Raw genomic sequence first — 20,632 nt, forward strand, 5'->3', positions numbered from 1 at the left:
AATTTTGGAGAAAATATCTATTATGTAGGTCAAAGCCACATAGATCAATAGATCTCGTCAAACTGCCCCGCGGGTGACGGAACGTTGTAGAGAAAAAGAGAGCCGTGGTGCTATTTGAATCACCGCTTTTGGATGACAGATCCCTCTCTTTCCTAAAACCCAAACCCCTGGCGGCTGTATTCTGCTGCTTTAGAGATCCGTTGTCTCTCTACACTCGATTCACTCCTAGGGTTTCTCTCTTTGCCAGTGAAGCCTTGTTACTGGATTATAAGGTTTGAGATTGTCCCTCGTTGCAGATCTGTCTTTGCTGAGTCATGGCCACAGTTGCTCCTACTGCCGATCGTATCCTTTCTAGATTTCAGCTTCAGGTTGCACTTTGATTTTGTATTATTTTGGTTTTTTTCTGATCTGGGTCGCTTTGTTTGGATCCAGATCAGTATTGTTTTGTTTGAGCTGTTGATCTGGGAACTGCGTGCTTTTGGAGGTAATTTAATCATGGAATTGTGGGTTGTGAATTATTGTAGTAAGTAGATTTAGTTGCTTTTTATGTCGTTGGATTTGCTGTAGCTTTGATTGTGATTCTTTCATGAGATTGCGAATTCTTTGTTTATTGGTCCGAGATATAGCGGTTTACTGATTTGCCCTTAAGGCTGACATACTGTATTTGTGATTAAGGATTAAGACTCCATGGAATTGCTTCTTTGAAATCGAATGCTTTCTTGTCCTCCTCTGGTTTAGAATTTCATGTGATGGGGGTCTTGTATCGGCTTTTGGGTTCTTGGAAGGTATTGATGTTGGGCGCTGAAGTTTCACTAAGTTCTATTGTTGGTTACTGAGAGCATATGTTTCCTTTACTCTTGATCCATGTAGAAGCTGCAGGTTTGCTGCAAAATTTATCGCTAGATTCTCAGGCGAAGACTTTTGAAATTCCTGAGCCCACAAAGAAGGTAAATATGCATTACTATTTTCCTGGTGTTTGTCTGACATAACCAATGAGATCATGTCTTAGCATTTAGGAGGAGTCATTCATCAATTGAAGCCATATATTTTAGTGGACTGGAATTTATCATCAGAAAATTATCATATATATTGTCTGATATGTTGACTTTTTGTGCAGCCTTCTGCTAATCAATTTGGGCCTGTTGATCTGACCAATGTCCCAAATGGTCAGAATCAGTCTTTTGAACGATCTGTCACCCCATTGCTTTCAGAATATTCTGATCAGTCCATGTGCTATCTGCAAAATGGCTATCAGTCTGCATATTACTATGGTGGTAAGTAGATTTGCTCACTTTGCATTATGATGTTGATTAATAGTCTTTCCATTGTGACGAACAGTTGCCTAATTGCATTTGATTGCTTATGGTGATAAAGTCAGTTTTCTTGTTATTGGATACATGCAAAAGATTATCTGTAGTAATTTATTAGTTATAACCTACTTGTTTATTATTGTAGGCTACAATGGTACTGGCAATGAGTGGGATGACTATACGAGATATGTGAATCCAGATGGAGTTGAGATGACTAATGTAAGTTTATTGCTGCTGATGATGTGTAAACTCTAGATTGTCAAGTGTGATTATTATAAAGGATGAACTCTTGCTAACATTTGTCTTAATTTGTTAGTGTTATTGACTTGTTGCATACTAGTGTGCGCGTTATTTTACTGGATACCTCCTCCTCAGACTGATACCTTCTCTTTGTTTCAGGGGGTTTATGGGGAAAATGGATCTGTCCTGTATCACCATGGTTTCGGGTATCCCGCATATGGGCCATATTCACCAGCAACATCACCTGTTCCGACCATAGGTAACGATGGACAGCTATATGGGCCTCAACATTATCAATACCCTCAGTATTTCCAACCGATGACTCCAAGCGGTGTGCCACTAACTCCTAGTCCAGTCAATCCTTCACAGAGGGAGTTGTCCACCTCAACAGCTGCTGATCAGAAGCCTTTACCTGTTGAAGCTGTGAAAGGGAACTCTAATAGTGTTGCCAGTATTGGGGGTTTGAAGGGAAACAATGTTTCAGTCCCCTTTAAACCAGCATATCAAAATACCTATAATTCAAATAATATTTATGGTCGGAGTACTCTGCCCGGTGGTGTTCCTCCTAGTTATCAAGATCCAAGATTTGGTTTTGATGGGGCTTGCTCGCCTATCCCGTTGCTAGATGGCTTTTCAGATAGTTTGCATAGGCCTGTGAGTCTGTGACTAACCATGGGATGACTCCTTCATATCCAAAGGTCAACAACATTCAATCTTCGAGGAATCAGAATTTCTGTCCAAATTCCCAATTTATGGTATACAAAATTGATACGTCCATTTTAATTTATTATTGTTCCTCATAAGTGATACATATTGTGTGTGATATCTATATTTTTTTGGTTCATGTAATTACTGGTTTTGGTACATGTTGTAGGGTTTGCACCATTCCGGTCCAATATCTGGCATGGGTTCGGCTCATGGTTGTATGAACAGGATGTATCCAAACAAATTCTATGGTCAATATGCAAACTCCTTTAGGACTGGTACGGCAGTTGGATCTGGTGGTTATGATTCGCGAACAAATGGACGTGGATGGTTGTCTGTTGATGGCAAGTATAGATCCAAGGGGCGTGGTGGTTACTTTGGTCATGGCAATGAGAATGCAGATGGATTGAATGAGCTGAACAGGGGACCTAGAGCCAAAAGTTCGAAGAACCTAAAAGGTTTTGCTCCTAACACCATAGCAGTCAAGGGGCAGAATGTGCTATTAAATGCATCTAACGTGGAGGAGAACGAAAATGCTTCTGCAGCTCCAAACAGGGAACCATATAATAGAGCAGATTTCCCTGAGGATTATAATGATGCCAAGTTCTTTATAATCAAGTCCTACAGTGAGGATGATGTCCACAAGAGCATCAAATATAATGTCTGGGCCAGTACACCCAATGGAAACAAGAAGCTTGATGCTGCTTACCAGGAGTCTCAGCAGAACTCTGGTGGCTGCCCTGTATTTCTTTTCTTCTCGGTGAGCATATTAATGGAACTGATTGTTTTGTGTTTTATTTATGCCACTTCTAATCATGGCCTTTACTGATGTTCTTTTAATCTCTCATATAGGTGAATACCAGTGGGCAATTTGTTGGTCTTGCTGAGATGGTGGGGCCAGTTGATTTTAACAGGAATGTAGAGTATTGGCAACAAGACAAGTGGACTGGCTGTTTCGCTGTGAAGTGGCATATTGTTAAGGATGTGCCAAACAGTTTATTGAAGCACATCACCCTTGAAAACAATGAAAATAAGCCTGTTACTAACAGCCGAGACACTCAAGAGGTGATCATGATTACTGTAAGTTGTTTTTTGTCCTCCCGCCTTGTTTCCAATATTAACAGCAGATTTGTTTCTGTTGTGTAGGTCAAGTTAGAACATGGGCTTAAAATGATCAAAATATTTAAAGACCATTCCAGTAAAACATGCATTTTAGATGATTTTTCCTTTTATGAGGCTCGGCAGAAGACAATCCTGGAGAAGAAGGCTACACAACAGCAGTTCCAGAAACAGGTAATACATATTCGCTAGTAATGAACATTGTTAATATGCTCCTGTATTCGACTGGATAATTGTTGCCCTTGACCAGGTTTTTCGTAGGCCTTTTGGTTTTAATCTGCTTCTTGTCCTTTCTACTTACTTATACAGGTTTGGGAAGGAAAAGCCAGCCAAGAAAAGAAAGAAGAGGCAAATGATTCTCAGAAGCCATTGGAGGCTGTTTCAGATGTAAGAAAGGATAATACTACTATTGCTCAGCCTAATGGAGAGGTGAAGCATTCTGAGAATGGCTCAGTTGCAAAAGCTGGAGATGGCTTGAAGGGCAGCAAACCAGTTTTGTCAGAGATGAAGATGGCCAATGGTGTTGCAAATGGTTGCTAGCTTTTTCTCTGCGCGATGGCTGTCCGAGGTCTTGTAGATTTCAATATTTCATACAACTTCCAGCAGAAGTAATTCTGCTGGCAATCCTGATGAAGACATGGGCTGCTGTCTTGGATCTGTGCCTTTTGTTTTGGAGTATCCATGACTTGTGTAGAGAGGAAAGCAAAATCCATAGGTTTCAGTTAATGGTGATGCAGGAGGATGCAGGGTTAGGCTTCCCTAACAGATTTCTTTCCCTTGGTGTTGGGTTTAGGGTTTGTGTTTCAGTATCTTGAGATCAAAGCCTCTTTCTATTTTTATTTTTTCCTGCCTTTTTTAATTTTCATTTTTGTTTCAGCATTTGATAAGTGTGGAATGTTAGAGAATAGAGAGTGAGTTGAAAACTTCAGACCGTTTGTTTCAGGAAAAATAAACAAGGAAGGTTTTTAGTACGGAGACGCGAACCTAGGAGGAACGAGTTGCCATAATGAACATGATGATCAGGTGATGGGAGAAACCGTTACCCTTGTGGCCACGTGTTACAAAGGGGGAACTGCATGCAAGAGATGTAAAGTTTGCCGGTCCAGCCCGCTTATTAGCCAAGGGCTGGGCCTGGTGGGCTCTGGTGTCGAGGCTCATTTGATCATAAATTTAGATTACGAACCTGGTTGCCATAGTCGAGTATGACAAAACCTAAGGCTAGATTTTTTGGTGGTAGATGGTAAGAGATTATGAGATGATCCAACCACCAACTTATGGCTTGAGAAGAGGACCGACTCTCTGAACTAAACAGACTTCACCGGCCATTCAAACAGACTTCAAGGGCTACGAAAGGATATCTGCCTTTCGTAGCCTTGAACCGATTTATGATGAGAACTACGTGCTCGTGCTGTCAAAATCGTCATGCGGCTCTGTCGAAAATTCCAACCCTTTTCAATTACCGTGTGGTACCGTCAACCGTGGAACTGGAGAACCGGGAGGACCAGTGCACAAAGATTTTTTGAATTTTTTTTTTGAAAAAAATTATAAATATGAAGTCTTTTGCATAATTCATCAAATATTATAAATATGAAGTATTTTGCATAATTCATCAAATATTATATATATGATATTAAATGTTTTTGAGTTTATATTTCCTGATTTATAATTATCATGTATTTTTATGTTTTAATTTTTGTTTTGGACAAAAAATCATTAAATTCTTTATACAAAACGAAAATGATAAAAATCTCGGCGATTGATATTACAACCCAATTGTTAAATTGAACATATATGATTCAAATGAATTGGTGACTTCACATGTTCCACATTAAATCATGTGCGTGAAAACTAAGATACCAACTATCAGGATCCCTATTCTTACTATATGCAAAATACTACACTTCTTAAATTTTGCAAAATTTTATATTGCACCAACCCACCGTTCAAAAAGAGCATAGATGCCTTGTTCTCCAAGAGAAGAAATTATTGAATAACTTAAATATGTTTTTCCATTTATTATTTTATTATTTATTTTTGAGTTTTCACTTTCAGTTTCCACATTTCTCGGTCGTCTCAGCTGCCTTTGTTGCGACACGTGCTTTTGGTTCGTTAAATTTACGCTTCCTCACATCCAACCTCATCATACGTGATCGGCGACAATGGCCACGAACGGAGATGCGACGTTGATGGAAAAGAAGCCCAAGACGAAGATCGTGTGCACCTTAGGCCCTGCATCGAGGTCTGTGCCGATGGTCGAGAAGCTTTTGAGGGCTGGCATGAACGTCGCTCGCTTCAACTTCTCTCATGGATCTCACGCCTATCACCAAGAAACTCTTGACAATCTCAGAAACGCCATGGACAATACCGGAATTCTCTGTGCTGTCATGCTCGATACCAAGGTTCGTCTTAATTACGTGCTTGTTTCCTATTTTCTGATGAAGTTTCGCGGTGTTCTGTTTGTGTGATATTGAGCTGATTCTGGGTGTTTCCCAATCGGGGATTACCTTGCAATACATTTTTTGTGTGCTTCCGTTCATGTTTATGTTAAAACCTTCAGTAGTCGATTTTCTGTTCTCTGTGTTCCATGTTTTGCGTCACTTGTTTGTCAATTTGGATTTGCTTTTCTGGGATTTATGCATCTTGGAATCGCTTTTTTTTTTTTTTTTTTTTCTTTTATACATCGTTTCAATTTTTTTCCAATTAATTTCACTTTTATTCCGGCTATGATTTTGCTGTTCAGGTTGAGATGAGAGAGAAGTATATAAGACAAACAAACTGATTTGATATCTGTCAACGGGTGATGACAGTAGCTTCGCCTTTCTTCCCAAATGGGCATTGTTATTTTCTGTTTCCCAATTTGCATACTTCTGTTTGGCAGTATAATTTCTCCATTTTTGAGACGTAAATAGGTATAGATTCATCTTGATCTTGCTTTGTCTCAAATCAGATGGTAATAATTGATAGGATTATATACTGAAGACTGATCCATTTTTCTTAAAGTGGGTCCCATCACCCATGGCCATAGAAATTAATTGGACTTTTGTCTTTCTTTCATTTACTCTAGCACATTTGGATATAACTATAATGCATTATCAATGAGATTACTTGATTCTTTGACCTGCGTTTTCTTTCCCTGAGAGAGCTATAGAATTGCTCATCATCTGAATTTCATTAATAATCTTGATTCAAGTACATGCACCGATGTACGCATACCTACCTAATGCACGGATGCAACCACCACTGAAACTTGTTCTATCAACATGATGACATAAAACATCTTCTTTCATGTTCATTGTGGTGATAACTTCTTGCCACAATTTTCTGATTGTTTGCCATTAAAGTGCCTAGAAAATTCTCCAATCTTTTTGTCCTTATCAAAGAATTTAGTGGTAATGTTGTTTGAAAATGCACCCCTGTATAGTAGAAACATTAAAGGGAATTTCCAAAGATGGAATTGATCTTACTATTTTTCAAATATAGTATACATGAACATTAAAGGGAACTTTCAAATATAAGTATACAGAGTTGATCTTAATATTTTGCAAATATATAAGCGAGATATGAAAGAGTGTATGGCTGAAGTCAAGTAAATGCGATCCAACTTTGGATGGGCAAGTCTATTATCAGTGTTCAGTGTAACTAATTAATAACTATATCTAGATTCCAACAGGGAGAGTTTTAAGTTTTTATGGTTTTTCTAATTTTTGACTCACTGACTACTAGTCAAACCTGTCAGTTGATGCATGGGGTGATTTTGGTTTGGAAACATTTCTTATTCTCATCTGCTGGAAATTTGTTTTTAGCTTCTCAAATCTATAGCACATTTTGGTTGTAGTACTGAATCTACTTTTTCAGAAATTAAAACAATGAAAATGGTACGGGAGTGAAAAACAAGGAGAAAAAAAGGGTGAAAATGGTATGTTTTGTATTTCATCTTCTTTTCGTCTGTTTAAATTTGTTTGCATATCCCCCTAAACTAGAATATCATTTTTCATAAAACCTCCTCCATATACCAAACTAAGCTTCTGTTTTGGGTATGAAAACAGGAAACATTGAAATCAAAACCGGTGGGTACTTTTTTTTTCCTCCTTTCAAAATCTGCAAAATCAAAAACATTGGATGCAGACACATTAGCTACTTGTTTTCATGATGAGTGGAATCAACCCCTTAATCCAGTATTGTTGAATTTTGGATTATACATATTTTATCATCAACATTAGTGTTTTTGGGCCATCATTGTAAATTAGAAACATCATGATTTTGCAACAGGATCCTTATACACCTAGTGTGAATTTTTTTTTGTTTTTTATTTGCGGTTCTGGGGTGGGTGTGGGGATCATCAAAGGCTTTCAAAGTCAAGAAAGCTTGGAGTACATCTAGCACACCAGTGAGTATGGTCAATTTTAGGTATTGAAATTTGTTAATGTCGTGCACAATGCATGGTTACTCTTGATTTTGCCTATCAGGTAGAAAGCTTTAAGCATTAGGGTCAAATATTTAGTCCATAATGTTTTATATCTACAAAACTCTTCAATTGTTACTCATATGTCCACTGTTACAGGGTCCAGAGATTCGAACCGGGTTTTTGAAGGATGGAAAGCCCGTCCAGCTGAAACAGGGTCAAGAAATTACCATATCAACCGACTACGGCATAAAGGGTGATGAAAAAATGATATGCATGAGCTACAAAAAGTTGCCTGTGGATGTCAAGCCTGGCATGGTAATACTATGCGCAGATGGCACAATTTCATTCAAAGTTTTGTCATGTGACAAAGAAGCAGGTTTGGTTCAATGTCGCTGTGAGAACTCTGCAGTTCTTGGCGAGAGGAAGAATGTTAATCTCCCCGGGGTCGTGGTGGATCTCCCAACATTGACAGAAAAAGACAAGGAGGATATATTGGGCTGGGGAGTCCCCAACCAAATTGACATGATTGCACTGTCTTTTGTTCGAAAAGGTTCAGATCTTGTGGAGGTCCGGAAAGTGCTTGGGCCGCATGCTAAGAATATTCTACTGATGTCAAAGGTACGTTGGTTTATTGGAAATTTTTAGCAAGCTGCGTTTAGTTTTCTTGATGATTTTGCTTCAAGTAGGAAACGGAAGGGATTTGCATGGTAAAACATTCTGTTGCTAGGTTGATCTGGAAGGAATTCACTTATTGAGATTTTATTCAATGATCAAATAAAGAACAGTAGAATTTAACTTCACTTTTGAGAAGATGTCATGTACTTTGGTACATTGCATTATTAAAGGTGAATGCAGATTGGAACAGCCAACCAAGTATTCTACAAGCAGTTGCTTACAATACACTCATGTTAATTTCTCATCTTCTCTATTTGGATTGACATTTCCATTTGTGAAAGTAGGTTGAAAATCAAGAAGGGGTTGCAAATTTTGATGACATCCTCGCAAATTCGGATGCATTTATGGTGGCACGAGGAGATCTTGGAATGGAAATTCCAATTGAAAAGATATTTCTAGCACAAAAAGTGATGATCTACAAGTGCAATATTCAAGGAAGACCAGTTGTGACAGCAACCCAGATGTTGGAATCCATGATCAAATCTCCCAGGCCAACTAGAGCAGAGGCTACTGATGTTGCCAATGCAGTTCTTGATGGGACAGACTGTGTCATGCTAAGTGGTGAAACGGCTGCTGGAGCATATCCGGAACTTGCTGTTCAGACCATGGCCAAGATATGTGTAGAAGCAGAAAGCACGCTCGATTATGGAGATGTATTTAAAAGGATAATGCAACACTCGGCTGTGCCCATGAGCCCATTGGAGAGCCTGGCTTCTTCTGCAGTTAGAACAGCCAACTCCATTAAAGCAGCATTTATACTAGTCCTTACAAGGGGGGGAAGCACTGCAAAGCTAGTGGCTAAGTATAGGCCTGGCAGGCCTATATTATCTGTAGTGGTTCCTGAAATTCAAACCGATTCCTTTGACTGGTCATGCAGCAATGAGGCTCCTGCAAGACATAGCCTTATATACCGTGGTTTGTTTCCTGTTTTATATGTAGGATCTGCTAAGGCTTCTCATGCAGAGACGACAGAAGAAGCATTGGATTTTGCCTCTCAGCATGCCAAGGAAAAAGGACTATGCAAGAGTGGGGATGCTATTGTTGCGCTTCACCAGGTTGGAACTGCGTCGGTTATAAAGATCATGACTGTGAAGTGATGATTCTTTTTCAAGTATTCAGATGGAGGGATCCTACTGCTTTTGTAAGTTCTTCGGAATGATTTTTTTGCTGCTTCGATTACATCCTCTGGTTTCAGAGGAACTCAATTATGTTCCAAATACATTTGTTATGGGAATGCATTTTCTTTGCATCTTTTGCTTGGTGACATATTTAGGGCAACTCATAATGGAAACTTTTCCTCCACATCTTATGTTGTGATCTTGATTTTGGATAGTAGTAAACTCTTTCAAGTCTGACAAACGACTTGGTTTGATTGATCAACTATCATGGACAAAGTGTAATAATTGAAGCAAAAGCTTTCCAATTATAAGACAATCTAACATGGGCTTAGGTAGAATTGAAACATTGGACAGACAACTTCTCATGGCTTTATCTCGTCAAGCCCGTAGCGGTCTACTTCATTATCAACTATCATGTATTCAAGCTGGCAGTGCATATACTAAATTACATCAATAAACTAATCATCACCCAACTTGAAAATGACAGAAAGGTTTGGGTTCAACGTGATCACAGTTTGATAAATTCAACCAACTTGCAGCTTGAAGTTTCAAACGCAGATCCAGTCATTCAGACACCATATGGTCCAAACTCTTTATCCATATTCCACATAGAACTTGGTCCAATAACAGAAGGCTCCACCACCATTAGAAAAGCAATTCAAAACAAACACAAGGAATCCAACCCATCCATACTCCATGGCAACAAAACTGTTGAATCTTTCAAAAGCAGCTTAAATTTTATAATTATACAAACTAGGAGCTGGTAGAACAGCATCAACAGAACTTTTAAAAGGGCAAAAGATCTGAAGAAACAAATGAAAATCCAATTTTCCAGTAAGTAAGAAACTATGTACATAGTAAACAAGGGGGGAAAGGAATAACCACATCAAAGTAACAACGTTGTGAACAACAAGCTAACATAGAAACAGCTTATGAACATATTCATACTCAATTCTCATCTGTTTGAGAAGAACTTCCGGCCGCATTTGATGAGGCAGAAGACGTTGAAGATGAATTTCCACCTGAAGACGAGAACAACCCATTAAATGGCCAAGGGATTGAAAACCTTCTACCGCCTCCACTCCTTCCCTCTACATCTCCCGCTTCACCACCATTACTACTATGGCCATTACGATCATTACTATTGTCATTCTCCCTTTGATTACTGCTACTCCTAGACCTATCCGGATCAAGCTTTGATGCATCAGAAGGTAACTGAAACCTGCAAACTGGACAGGAACTATGTAGTTCAAGCCATGGCAATATGCAAGCATTGTGGAACTTGTGCTTACATGGCATTTCCTTTGCCTCGGTGCTAATCTCAAAATCATCCAAACATACTGAACACTGCAAATTCTCCTTGATTGTCACAGTGGGCATTGCTTCAATTGCCTCCTTTTGTGCTGGTGGAGTCCCATATCTGTTTGGATCATTCTCAGCCAAATGCTGCAACAACAAATCCAGTCCAGGACCCATAAAGTAATCTCCTAATGACCCAATTGGACCCTGGTTCTGGTTTTGACCTCCACTTGAATCATAAGAACCTTGAACAATGATGGTTTGATTGAAAGGATTGATCAAAATTACTCGCTCTCGCTCTCGCTCTCTCTCTCTTTCTCTATTCCTATCCCTAAACCTATTTTCTCCTTCAGAATTGTTGTTGGCCTCAGCTATCATTCCAGATCGAATTCCTTGCACCCACTGGAGAATTGCACCAGAGCTCCTCCTCCTCCTCCTAACGATTGACTCAAGTTCATGGTCTAATTCAGATTCTCCCTCATGGCGTGCTTCCCCATTATCATTGACTTCATCATCATTATCATCAAAATCATCATCAATACCCATCCGCCTAAATCTCCGAAATCTACGACGGGGATTACCCATCATGCCAAGCAGAATTGGGGCCCAAAGGGAGAGAGCACGATCCGATCCAAAATCGGGATCAGGATCCTGACCGTCCCTTGTGGCAGCGGTAGCGCCCATTTCTTCCACAAATCCGCTTTGACAGAAAGGACATTTGATCTCAATTTCCATGATGGGATTGACCATCTGAGAGCACATGTGACACCAATACCTTGCCACCATTGCTTCATCCATCTTCCTTTACCCTTCGACACCAGAATCCTTTTTGTTTCTGTTGACAATCATAGACAAGAAATTCTGTCAGAATCAACAAACTCACCCCATTCTCAAAAAAGAGAGTGCAGAGTTAATCCAGACTTTTTAAGGGATCTGACAGATAAACACCATCACAAAGATTTTCCAAGAAAATAAAAACCCAAAGAACAGGCAAGTTCATAGAAAGAGAAATATTTAGTAACATACTGTTGGTCAACAAGCAAGACCATAAATTCTCAAACCCCATTAATCAAAATGTTCAGAGATCACGCTCTTTGAAACCTTTGAAAATCAGTCGTAGAATTATCATGCTGGAAGGAGTCTTAATTCCATCAGAAAAGATAAAACAATAGTAAGACATGACAGATAATTCCATCCAAACCTAGATCAAGCTCACAATTTCGTGCTTACCAAAACCAAAACCAAAACCCAATCCAAGCCTGAGGAGTCCAAAACCTAAGAGAACAAGAACATCCAACTCCCAGGCAACAAAAGCTTGTGATAGAAATTACAGATCTTCATATGAAATTGAGAGCAGAACAAAAAGGTTATTCAAATGAAGTCCTCAATAATCAGCATATGATTATGAAAGAAAGATCTGGAAGAACCCAACAACACAAATATTTATATCTTCACAATAAATTAAAAGAAAACATATGAAGAATTAATTCATCAAGATAAATAATGGAAACAAAATCGAGAGAAGGTTAAAGAAAAGCTGTACCCAGAAGAAGCAGTAATTACGATATTACAAGCCCAAAAGAGGAGAGAATCTGAGGAATTGGTGTTGAAGAAGAGGAGAAAGACGATGAAGAGAAAAAGACAACAATCTGCGATATTCTCTCCATTAACGACAAAAACAAACATAAAACGCGTAGCTTCTCTCTCTTTTAATTACTGTTTTTTGCCCTTTGCCTATTTTTCAAACTTTTTACTTTTATTTTTTAAATACTAAATTCTGACGTGTTCATCAAGTATTCAGAATCAAGATGAGCATGGACGGGGTGGGCCAGAGTGGAGTGGTGATCGGGCAACGCGACTGTGACTCTGTGAGGAATTGACCCTGAAGGTGGTTGTGATGCCGCGTAAGCAGTGAAAGAACAAGGGATAATTATCACAAAAACCCTTAAACTTATCAAAAAAGGTCAATTTAGCCCTCAAACTTTTTTTCGTGTCAAATCAACTCCTCAACTTCAGACAATGGGTCACGTTAGCCCTTCTGTCTATTTTTCCGTTAAAAATTGTTAATATTGCCGTTAATTGCTGATTTATAATTTTTATTCTTTTAATGTTATCTGATGTGGCATACACATGGCATTAGTCAATGAAATGTTGACATGTGTTATGATTTTATTTATTATTTAAAAAATAAAAAGCTTTCATCTTCCATCAAAAATGCCTGAACCCTCCATGGTAGTAGAGAATGAGAGAGATCAGCGCAAGGACTAAAACATCGCCGAGGATGATAGCGATTAGAGCTATTGGACTTATTTTAGCTACTCCGTGGCGTCTTCTATTAGTGGGGCTTTGGGGTCATGTACTTGAAAGCAGTGCACTTGGTGATGATGGTACAGTTTTGGGGTTATTAGCCGGAATTACTGGTGAAGCTACAGCCCCGTCAGATCCAGGTCTTGTTGGGTCACTTACAATGCCTTTACAACTCTGTATTGGAGATCCACATAGACCCGATTTTGGTATTTCACTGGATATCCGATTTTCGGTGACGTTGACATCTTACAAATTAAGCATATTCAAACCGGTAATCGAACCAGAAAACATGTTGTTCTCGAGACCGAGAGTGAGTAAATGAGTCAAACGGTTGATCTCTATGAAATCTTGCTTGTAAAGTTTTTGAACGACAAATCAAGACGGTACAATCTGAAAAATCGAAGTTATTGGTGAAGGGAAATCACCGGAGAAGTTACTGTGAGACAAGAAGAGAAGCTTGAGAGCAGTAAGGTTAGAGAGGTCGGGTATAGATCCAGAAGAGGGATTTGAAGGAGGAAGAATGGGCCGACAGAAGAGGGAGGAGGAGGAGGTAGAGAGGGGGAGAGAATTCAGGGTTTTTGACTCTCATCTATTTTATTTTCTTTTGTGTTTTAATTTTATTTTTTTAACCATGTCATATTTTACACGTATTTTATATTTTTATTAAAAACAGAGCCATGTCAGATAATAATGAACACATCAGCAATTTTTAACAGTAGAGAGATGAAAGGTTAACGTGACCCATTATCTGAAGTTGAGGGGTTGATTTGGCGCGAAAAAAAGTTTAAGGGCTGAATTGGCCCTTTTTAATAAGTTTGAGGGTTTTTGTGATACTTATCCCAAAGAACAACCTAAATTAATGTTAAATAAATTCTTAGCCTGCCACGTCATCCATTGGCAAATCCTGTTGAAAATTTAGTTATGGGCTTAGAAGAATGGGCCAGAGCAGCTCATTGATTGATGGGTAAGGGTAAGCATTAACTAGGGTGACAAAATTGTGTTCCATCTAGATTAAACTAAATTCGAATATAAGTTATATGTTTGAAATCTGGGTTTAAATATAAATTTTTTATTCAGTTTAAAATTTGTTTGTCTGGATTTAAACTAATCCAGAATCCTTTTTTTTTTGTCACCCTGAGCATAACCATTATAAAATACAAGAATATCTATATAGAGCATTATATACCAATTTTACTTTTTATATTATTTATTCCTTCTTTTTTTGTCCTTTTATTCCTTGTATGATGTATTGGGGATTGATGAAATTTGTACGTCATATGCCAAAAGCAAAGGTGAAATGGACATAGTTTGATTGTAGCATGCTTAATGATTTATGCCCAAGAATCCAAGAACCAATGTGTCTCCAGCACCTTACTTTACAGCATTTGTGGTCTCTTAAGTTGCCAAAGTTGTTGTGAGCAAACGTCCACTCATCCATGAATCATTAGGCCCACACAACCTTTTCTGGGTCTTTTTAGTTTTAGTCCCCTTCTCTTTCTCTATAGACTATAGCTAGGTAGGTATTCTATAAACAGTACTCTATAAAACTCCACTATAGTAGACCTTGACTCATTTTTAATTTCCAAGTATTTAGAAAGTAGAAATCAAAGCATATAAAATTAAAAACAACCATAAAAGTTAATTTGCTCTTGACTCTTGAGGGTTTCTGGTCAAAAGGGGAATCAAAAAAGAATTCAGGTGGCCTGTTTGAGAGGCTAACAATGATGGGTTTTGATGTTGAAAACTGTAGCAAGTCCCAATCATATTCTATCTAACCTCACATTCACATGCTGGCTGTTTATGCTAATTACCAACAATTGAAAGTGCTCCCTCAATCATGAAGCCTGCCCGAAGGCCTTAATCCAAGGGCACAAGAAGTATGCACGAATAAGAGAGAGAGCAAAACATACGGTCAAAAACTCTTTTACTTATCCCACACCAAGAAGCTTTTAAGGTCTTTCTTGGAACTAGTTAATAGAAGGAAAATAATAACTCCATATAAAAAATCTACACCCCTACATACTAACAATATTGTCCGCTTTGAACTATTCAATTTTCGTAAATACAATAGACCCGTACGATGATACTACAAGTCAAAACTCAACTCACTAAACTCAATAAAAAGACCTTAATGATCATAAGGGATTGACTTGCCCATATATACCACTCAATTAGAACTTACCTAACAGATATGGTATATTTGTTCTTTAACACATCCAGTTGCCAGATCAACCAACATGCAATTGCTTCTTTCGAAATTTAACTAGTAAATGTGGAAGAACATTGTCAAACATTTGTCTTAAATCAGAAAGACACGACTTGCAGTGAAGAGGAGATCTTAAACTCTTGTGGGCCTAACGAGTACTGCTGTCCTATTGGGCCTCTCAAAAAAGACACAAAGTCCAGTGATGAGGAGATTTTAAGTCTTATCGGCCCAAGATTGAACTTCATATTGGGCTTAAATAGTGGTATACTGGTATCAAAGGCCAAAGGTCGTAAGTCTCATTGGCCCAAGACTAAACATATTGGGCTTAAATTGTAGTATCAAAGCCCAAAGGTCTAGCCCACGAGAGACAGATTTGACCGCCATGTGGCCCATCACTGACATTACTACAATTCGAAGCACAAATCATATTAGGGCTCTGTTTGATAGAAGGGAAAGATTGATTTTTAATGTTAGCGGAAATACTGTAGAAAAAAAGCTGAGCTTAAAACTGTGGAATATGCTGTGAGATGTTTGGTGAACTAAAAATTGATATTAGCAGAAATGTTGTTGAATTAAAGTATTATAATATTAGATTTTATAATTTTTATATTAAATTTAATCTAATAAATATAATTTTTATTAAAATTTATTTTAAGCATAATTATTTTTATTAATAAAATAATTATTTTATTAAATATAATGATTTTATAATATTTTTTTATTCTTATTAACCTTACATTTAGTTTAATAAATAAAATTTACTAATAAAATTAATGTTAAGTATAAAATTTAAATATTTAAATATTTTAATTAATAAAATATATTGTAATTATTAAATGTATTACTAATTTAAGTATACATTATTAAATATTTTTATATAAAAATTAAGATATTTATCTGTATTATAATTACTAATTTAGAAGTATAATTATTAATTTAAAAGTATATTTTATTTGTATTTTAAATTTCAATTATTTTATTACAATATTAAATTTATTGTTATATAATTATAAATGCATAAATATAATTAATTTATAATCTATGATTTGGACTTTGATGAGAAACTAGGCCAAAAGAAGAAAAATGGGGCAAAAAAAAGGTCAGATAAAAAAGTTGAAGAAAAATGGGCGAAAAGAAATTTCTCTTATTCTTCCGACTAGGGCGACTGGGCCGACTAGTTGGGATTTAATCGGGTCACCGATTAAGTGATCCGATTACCCTTTAGTCGAGGCGGCCCCGACTAGCGATTACTCGGCCGATTAGGTCGATTTTTGTAACAATGATTTTATCCCAAAATAGTTTAAGGTTTTTTTATTGGAACTATATTCGAAAAGGATATTACATTCAACACAGTGAACCAAATCACAAATGCAACCCTACTACTAATGCACAATCATCTGATGCAGGCAAAGAGGGATCAATATAGTGATTGGAAATAAGGAGCTTTAACTAACTCTAAACAGTAACAAAACTGTATCTAATAAATCTCAAAACCACAAAAGGAAGAAGTTGAAACCCGAACACGGTCAAGTCGGAACCTTGTGCGCCTTTATTGAAATTGGATCAAGTGAAAGAACAAAGCCAACAACTCGGGGAAAACGGCTTATGCCTCACATATACACTCTCTTTTACTTAGCTGACAGAATTGAATGTAGCATCATAAAGTTTGATATATATGGTGTTTTGATGAATATTTGGTTTTGAGATGTTTTGATGAGTGTTTGGTTTTGAGATGTTGTTCTGATGGTTTATTTATGTGTACAGGAAGAGAAGTTTAAATTCATTCCTAATAACCCTCAGTCAGCTTCTTCAAATATGAACTTAGATTATCAATTCATTAAAGGTGCATCTTTCTTCTGTTTTTCAGGATATTAAGTAGTCTAGTTTGTTGATGGACATTTTTTTTTTCTTTTCTTATTTCCGTTTCAATATGTCTTTTGACATCATGAATATGCAGCTCATAAGTACACTAAAGATGGATCCAATAAACCACCATGGCTCAATCTATCCCTTGATCAGGTTGGTATGTATTTACATTTTATGAAGATTGTACAACAACCTTTTGTTTTCCCTTTGCTTGTTGGAGTTTATAATATGGCTTGCTTTCTTGGTTGAACAGTGTGGAAGCCACATTTTCGAGTTTGACAATTACTCTGATCTCCATGTTTGCCGAGAGTTTTTGAGTAAGTTTTGGGCATTGCTTTAATTTGCCACGAAAGGCTTTGGATCACTGCCTTCTCTTCAAGTGCATAGAAGGTAACTCCGTCGCTAATATGTTGGACAATGGAATTGCAGTTTTTGATATGTTGTTCCTTGTGAATGGAATCATACTTAAACTTAACACAATTCATCTACTTGTTCCATGACAGATTTATTATCAAACATTTTGAACTAAAAAAATATTGCCTCATGTTCTCCTCTTCCATCGCCATCCCCTCATACCCCTTCGGTAAGCTCATATCTATCTATCTATCTATCTATGGCATTAACTAATTTAACCGACATTTTTCAATTGTCACGCACACTCAATTGACTCATATTAACAGATGTATCATACCACATGATTGCGGTTGCCCCACCAACAGCATCGATACCTTCAGCACAACTTGGCTCTCCGATCGCTTCTTCACTGACGGTCTCACCTCCATAGCGTCTGAGGCTCTTCACTTCCGCTTTCGTCATTAGAAGAACTCCGCTTTTACCCTCTTACCTCCGGTAAGAAGAATTGCTACATCATTAACCTTCCTCACAGATCAGGGATCGAATTACTTCCCAATGAAGTTTTACCAGTTGGCGGTGACCACAAATGGCTCGTTGCAGTATGGGTTAACTATTGATCCAAAGCTGGATTACTTGGTGTGGTCTCATTTCGTGAAGCTTGTGGAAAGGGAGAGGTCTTAAGGTTAGGTGACAATTTTGTAATTAAAATTTGGGGTATGTTTAGGTTGAGGTGTGTAATATTAAAATTGGGGTGTATATAAAAATTTCCAAAGACTAGCCTCCTTCAAGAGTGGCCAGCCCAACCCAAATTGCAACCCCGCCAAAACCCTGACTGACGAGACGATTCTTTCCATTTCCTTTCCAGCCTTAATCGAGCAAACCCAAAATGGCAAAACACCGACTGACTGACTGACGATTCTTTCCATTTCCTTTCCAAAATAGTTCGTCTCGCTGCTTACCCCCAAAATGGCATATGTTTTCAGTTACAATGAGTTGCAATTATTCACGAAGAATTTCAATGATAAACGCTTGATCAGTAGTGGATCGCATGGGACGGTACACAGGGGAAAGGCTCCAAAGAAACTTGCCAAGTTTCTGGGTTTGGACAGCCGTTACGTGGCTGTGAAGACAATGAAGGGAGGAGGGGGCAACATCTATTTCGAGAGTTACCTGGTAAGCTTACATTCATCATTTCATTGTGTGTGTGTGTGTGTGTGTGTTTTTCCAGTTTCAGATTTAGAATAAACCCTAGTTTGATTTTTTTTTTCCCAGGCGGAAGCCAAATGGCTTCCTCGCTTAAGACATCCCAATATTGTCCAACTCGTTGGTCATTGCATCCATTGCATGACTGAATGGTTCCTTGTCTACAAGTATGTTGACGGATGGACCTTGGACCATCTAATCCGCCAAAGAAGTCCAGATTTTACTGGGCAGAGGATGTTGAGAGTGATCAAAGGGATTACCGAGGGAATGAATTACCTACACTCTATTGAGGATGGTCTGAATCAGGGCTTGGTGCACGGCGATCTCAAACCGACAAACATTATGGTGAACAAGGTTAGTCTTCCGTACGTGATTCTTTGTGAACAAAGCAAGGCCTGGTCTCCTTTTCTTTCTAGTAGATAAATTGTTTAATTTAAACTGCATCTGGCTAGTGTTTGAGGAAAGGCCTAGCTCATCCATTGCATTCCCTCTTTTCTGAGATTTTTTCACAATGCCTACATCACTTTTTCATCGATCGTTGTTTTAGGATTTCGATGCCATCATCATTGACTTTGGATCGGCAAGGGTTTCCACCGAAGAAGCTAGCCTTGGAACAAAATATTTTGTCAAAGATGAGGACAACGAGAAAGGTAAAAAGGAAGTTTAGGGGGCTGCTGTAGTTTTTTTACAGCAGCCCCTGCTGTAATTGCAAAATACCCTCGAGTAAATTTTTTAAAAATTTCAAAAAAATTATATTTGTATTTTGATCGTTTATAAGAATCCAACGATATATCATTTGTCCGAAACAAAAATCAAATTCAACATAAAAAATATATAATAATTCTGAACCGTTGGATATAAACTTAGAACTTTCTATGTCTTTTTCCCAATGAATTTGATTTTTGTTTTCAACAAAAAATATATTGTTGGATTCGTTAGACCGAATACTACACACATATAATTTTTAGAAAATAAAAAAAAAAAAAATTGCCTCAAATATGCTACAGCAGCCCCCCTAAACCCGTAAAAAGGCCCTTTGTGTAGGAAACACTCAGTAACAAGTACTTTTTGGTCTGTTGAGATAATGCATCAACATACTGATTCTTTAATGTATAGGGTTGAATGCACATCCATTACATGATGCGTATGCCTTCGGCATGACTATACTAAGGACCATTGCTTGGGGCTATCCTTTGTACGTGGGAGATGAGCTTCATAAGCTGGCAGCAAGTGCTGTAGGTGCAAAACCCCAAAGAAGAAAAGGAAAAAGAACAGGTGTTGTGCCTGCGTTGCATCATGCCATGCATCCTTCCTTGTTAGAAGGAGACGATGGGTGCTCCGAGGCTACTGCCCGTACACTTACAGAAATTGGGGTGAACTGCACAAAAGATTGGGATTCTCGGGCTTCTATTGCATCCGTACGCACACGCATAGTAGATCTGGTGTAGTACCATATATAGTTTTTCCATAGATAAGTTTCCTGGATTTCCTTAATTTCTGTCTTTTGTGTCCCATCCTTTTTTGCTGGTGATCGATATTGGCCCAGGAGGTCAGGATATATACCCGTACTCTTCTTCTACTGCTGAACAGTTTCAAAACATGGAGATTTTTGTGTCTGTTAATATCTCGATCGATCCACTTCTCAAAATGTAAGACAAATTCGATTGTGTTCGATTGAGCTCATGTAAGTAAGTCATGAACTCATGATCACCTAGCTAGTCTCTACTATTGTTTTTACGAAGATATACACTTTTGTAATCGAGGCAGGCTTAAAGTGGATTTGAATTCCCACCTCTTCAATTTTTAAGTTTAGTTCCATCAACTT

The 20,632-nt window shown here is 37.9% G+C and overlaps 3 protein-coding genes and 1 pseudogene across 4 annotated transcripts; 3 read left to right on the top strand and 1 right to left on the bottom strand.

Annotated features, from left to right (window-relative positions):
* The first annotated feature begins 128 nt into the window (after positions 1 to 128).
* LOC119993247 lies at positions 129 to 4,226 on the top strand (annotated as a pseudogene).
* Positions 4,227 to 5,431: 1,205 nt separating this feature from the next.
* Positions 5,432 to 9,756, top strand: LOC119993081 (pyruvate kinase, cytosolic isozyme-like). The gene is made up of 3 exons (XM_038839997.1): positions 5,432 to 5,773; positions 7,936 to 8,397; positions 8,739 to 9,756. Exons 1-3 carry the CDS (start codon positions 5,534 to 5,536, stop codon positions 9,549 to 9,551), a joined length of 1,515 nt encoding a protein of 504 aa, XP_038695925.1. The 5' UTR covers positions 5,432 to 5,533; the 3' UTR covers positions 9,552 to 9,756.
* A 527-nt stretch (positions 9,757 to 10,283) lies between these two features.
* Positions 10,284 to 12,550, bottom strand: LOC119993083 (E3 ubiquitin-protein ligase SIRP1-like). 2 transcript variants are annotated; one of them, XM_038839998.1, is made up of 2 exons: positions 12,415 to 12,550; positions 10,284 to 11,706 (listed from the first exon to the last, which is right to left on the bottom strand). In XM_038839998.1, exon 2 carries the CDS (start codon positions 11,667 to 11,669, stop codon positions 10,521 to 10,523), a length of 1,149 nt encoding a protein of 382 aa, XP_038695926.1. In that variant the 5' UTR covers positions 11,670 to 11,706; positions 12,415 to 12,550; the 3' UTR covers positions 10,284 to 10,520. The 2 variants fall into 2 exon arrangements, with proteins under 2 accessions (XP_038695926.1, XP_038695927.1); XM_038839999.1 differs by having other exon boundaries at positions 10,284 to 11,700; positions 12,415 to 12,547.
* A 5,609-nt stretch (positions 12,551 to 18,159) lies between these two features.
* LOC119993476 (putative receptor-like protein kinase At1g72540) lies at positions 18,160 to 20,557 on the top strand. Its single transcript, XM_038840630.1, has 5 exons — positions 18,160 to 18,278; positions 18,588 to 18,777; positions 18,877 to 19,161; positions 19,355 to 19,457; positions 19,924 to 20,557. The coding sequence occupies exons 1-5, from the start codon at positions 18,160 to 18,162 to the stop codon at positions 20,253 to 20,255; spliced, it is 1,029 nt and encodes a 342-aa protein (XP_038696558.1). The 3' UTR covers positions 20,256 to 20,557.
* The last annotated feature ends 75 nt before the right edge of the window (positions 20,558 to 20,632 follow it).

Source organism: Tripterygium wilfordii, chromosome 23 (genome assembly GCF_013401445.1).
Source record: "Tripterygium wilfordii isolate XIE 37 chromosome 23, ASM1340144v1, whole genome shotgun sequence".
In the NCBI taxonomy this organism is placed as follows: Eukaryota; Viridiplantae; Streptophyta; class Magnoliopsida; order Celastrales; family Celastraceae; genus Tripterygium; species Tripterygium wilfordii.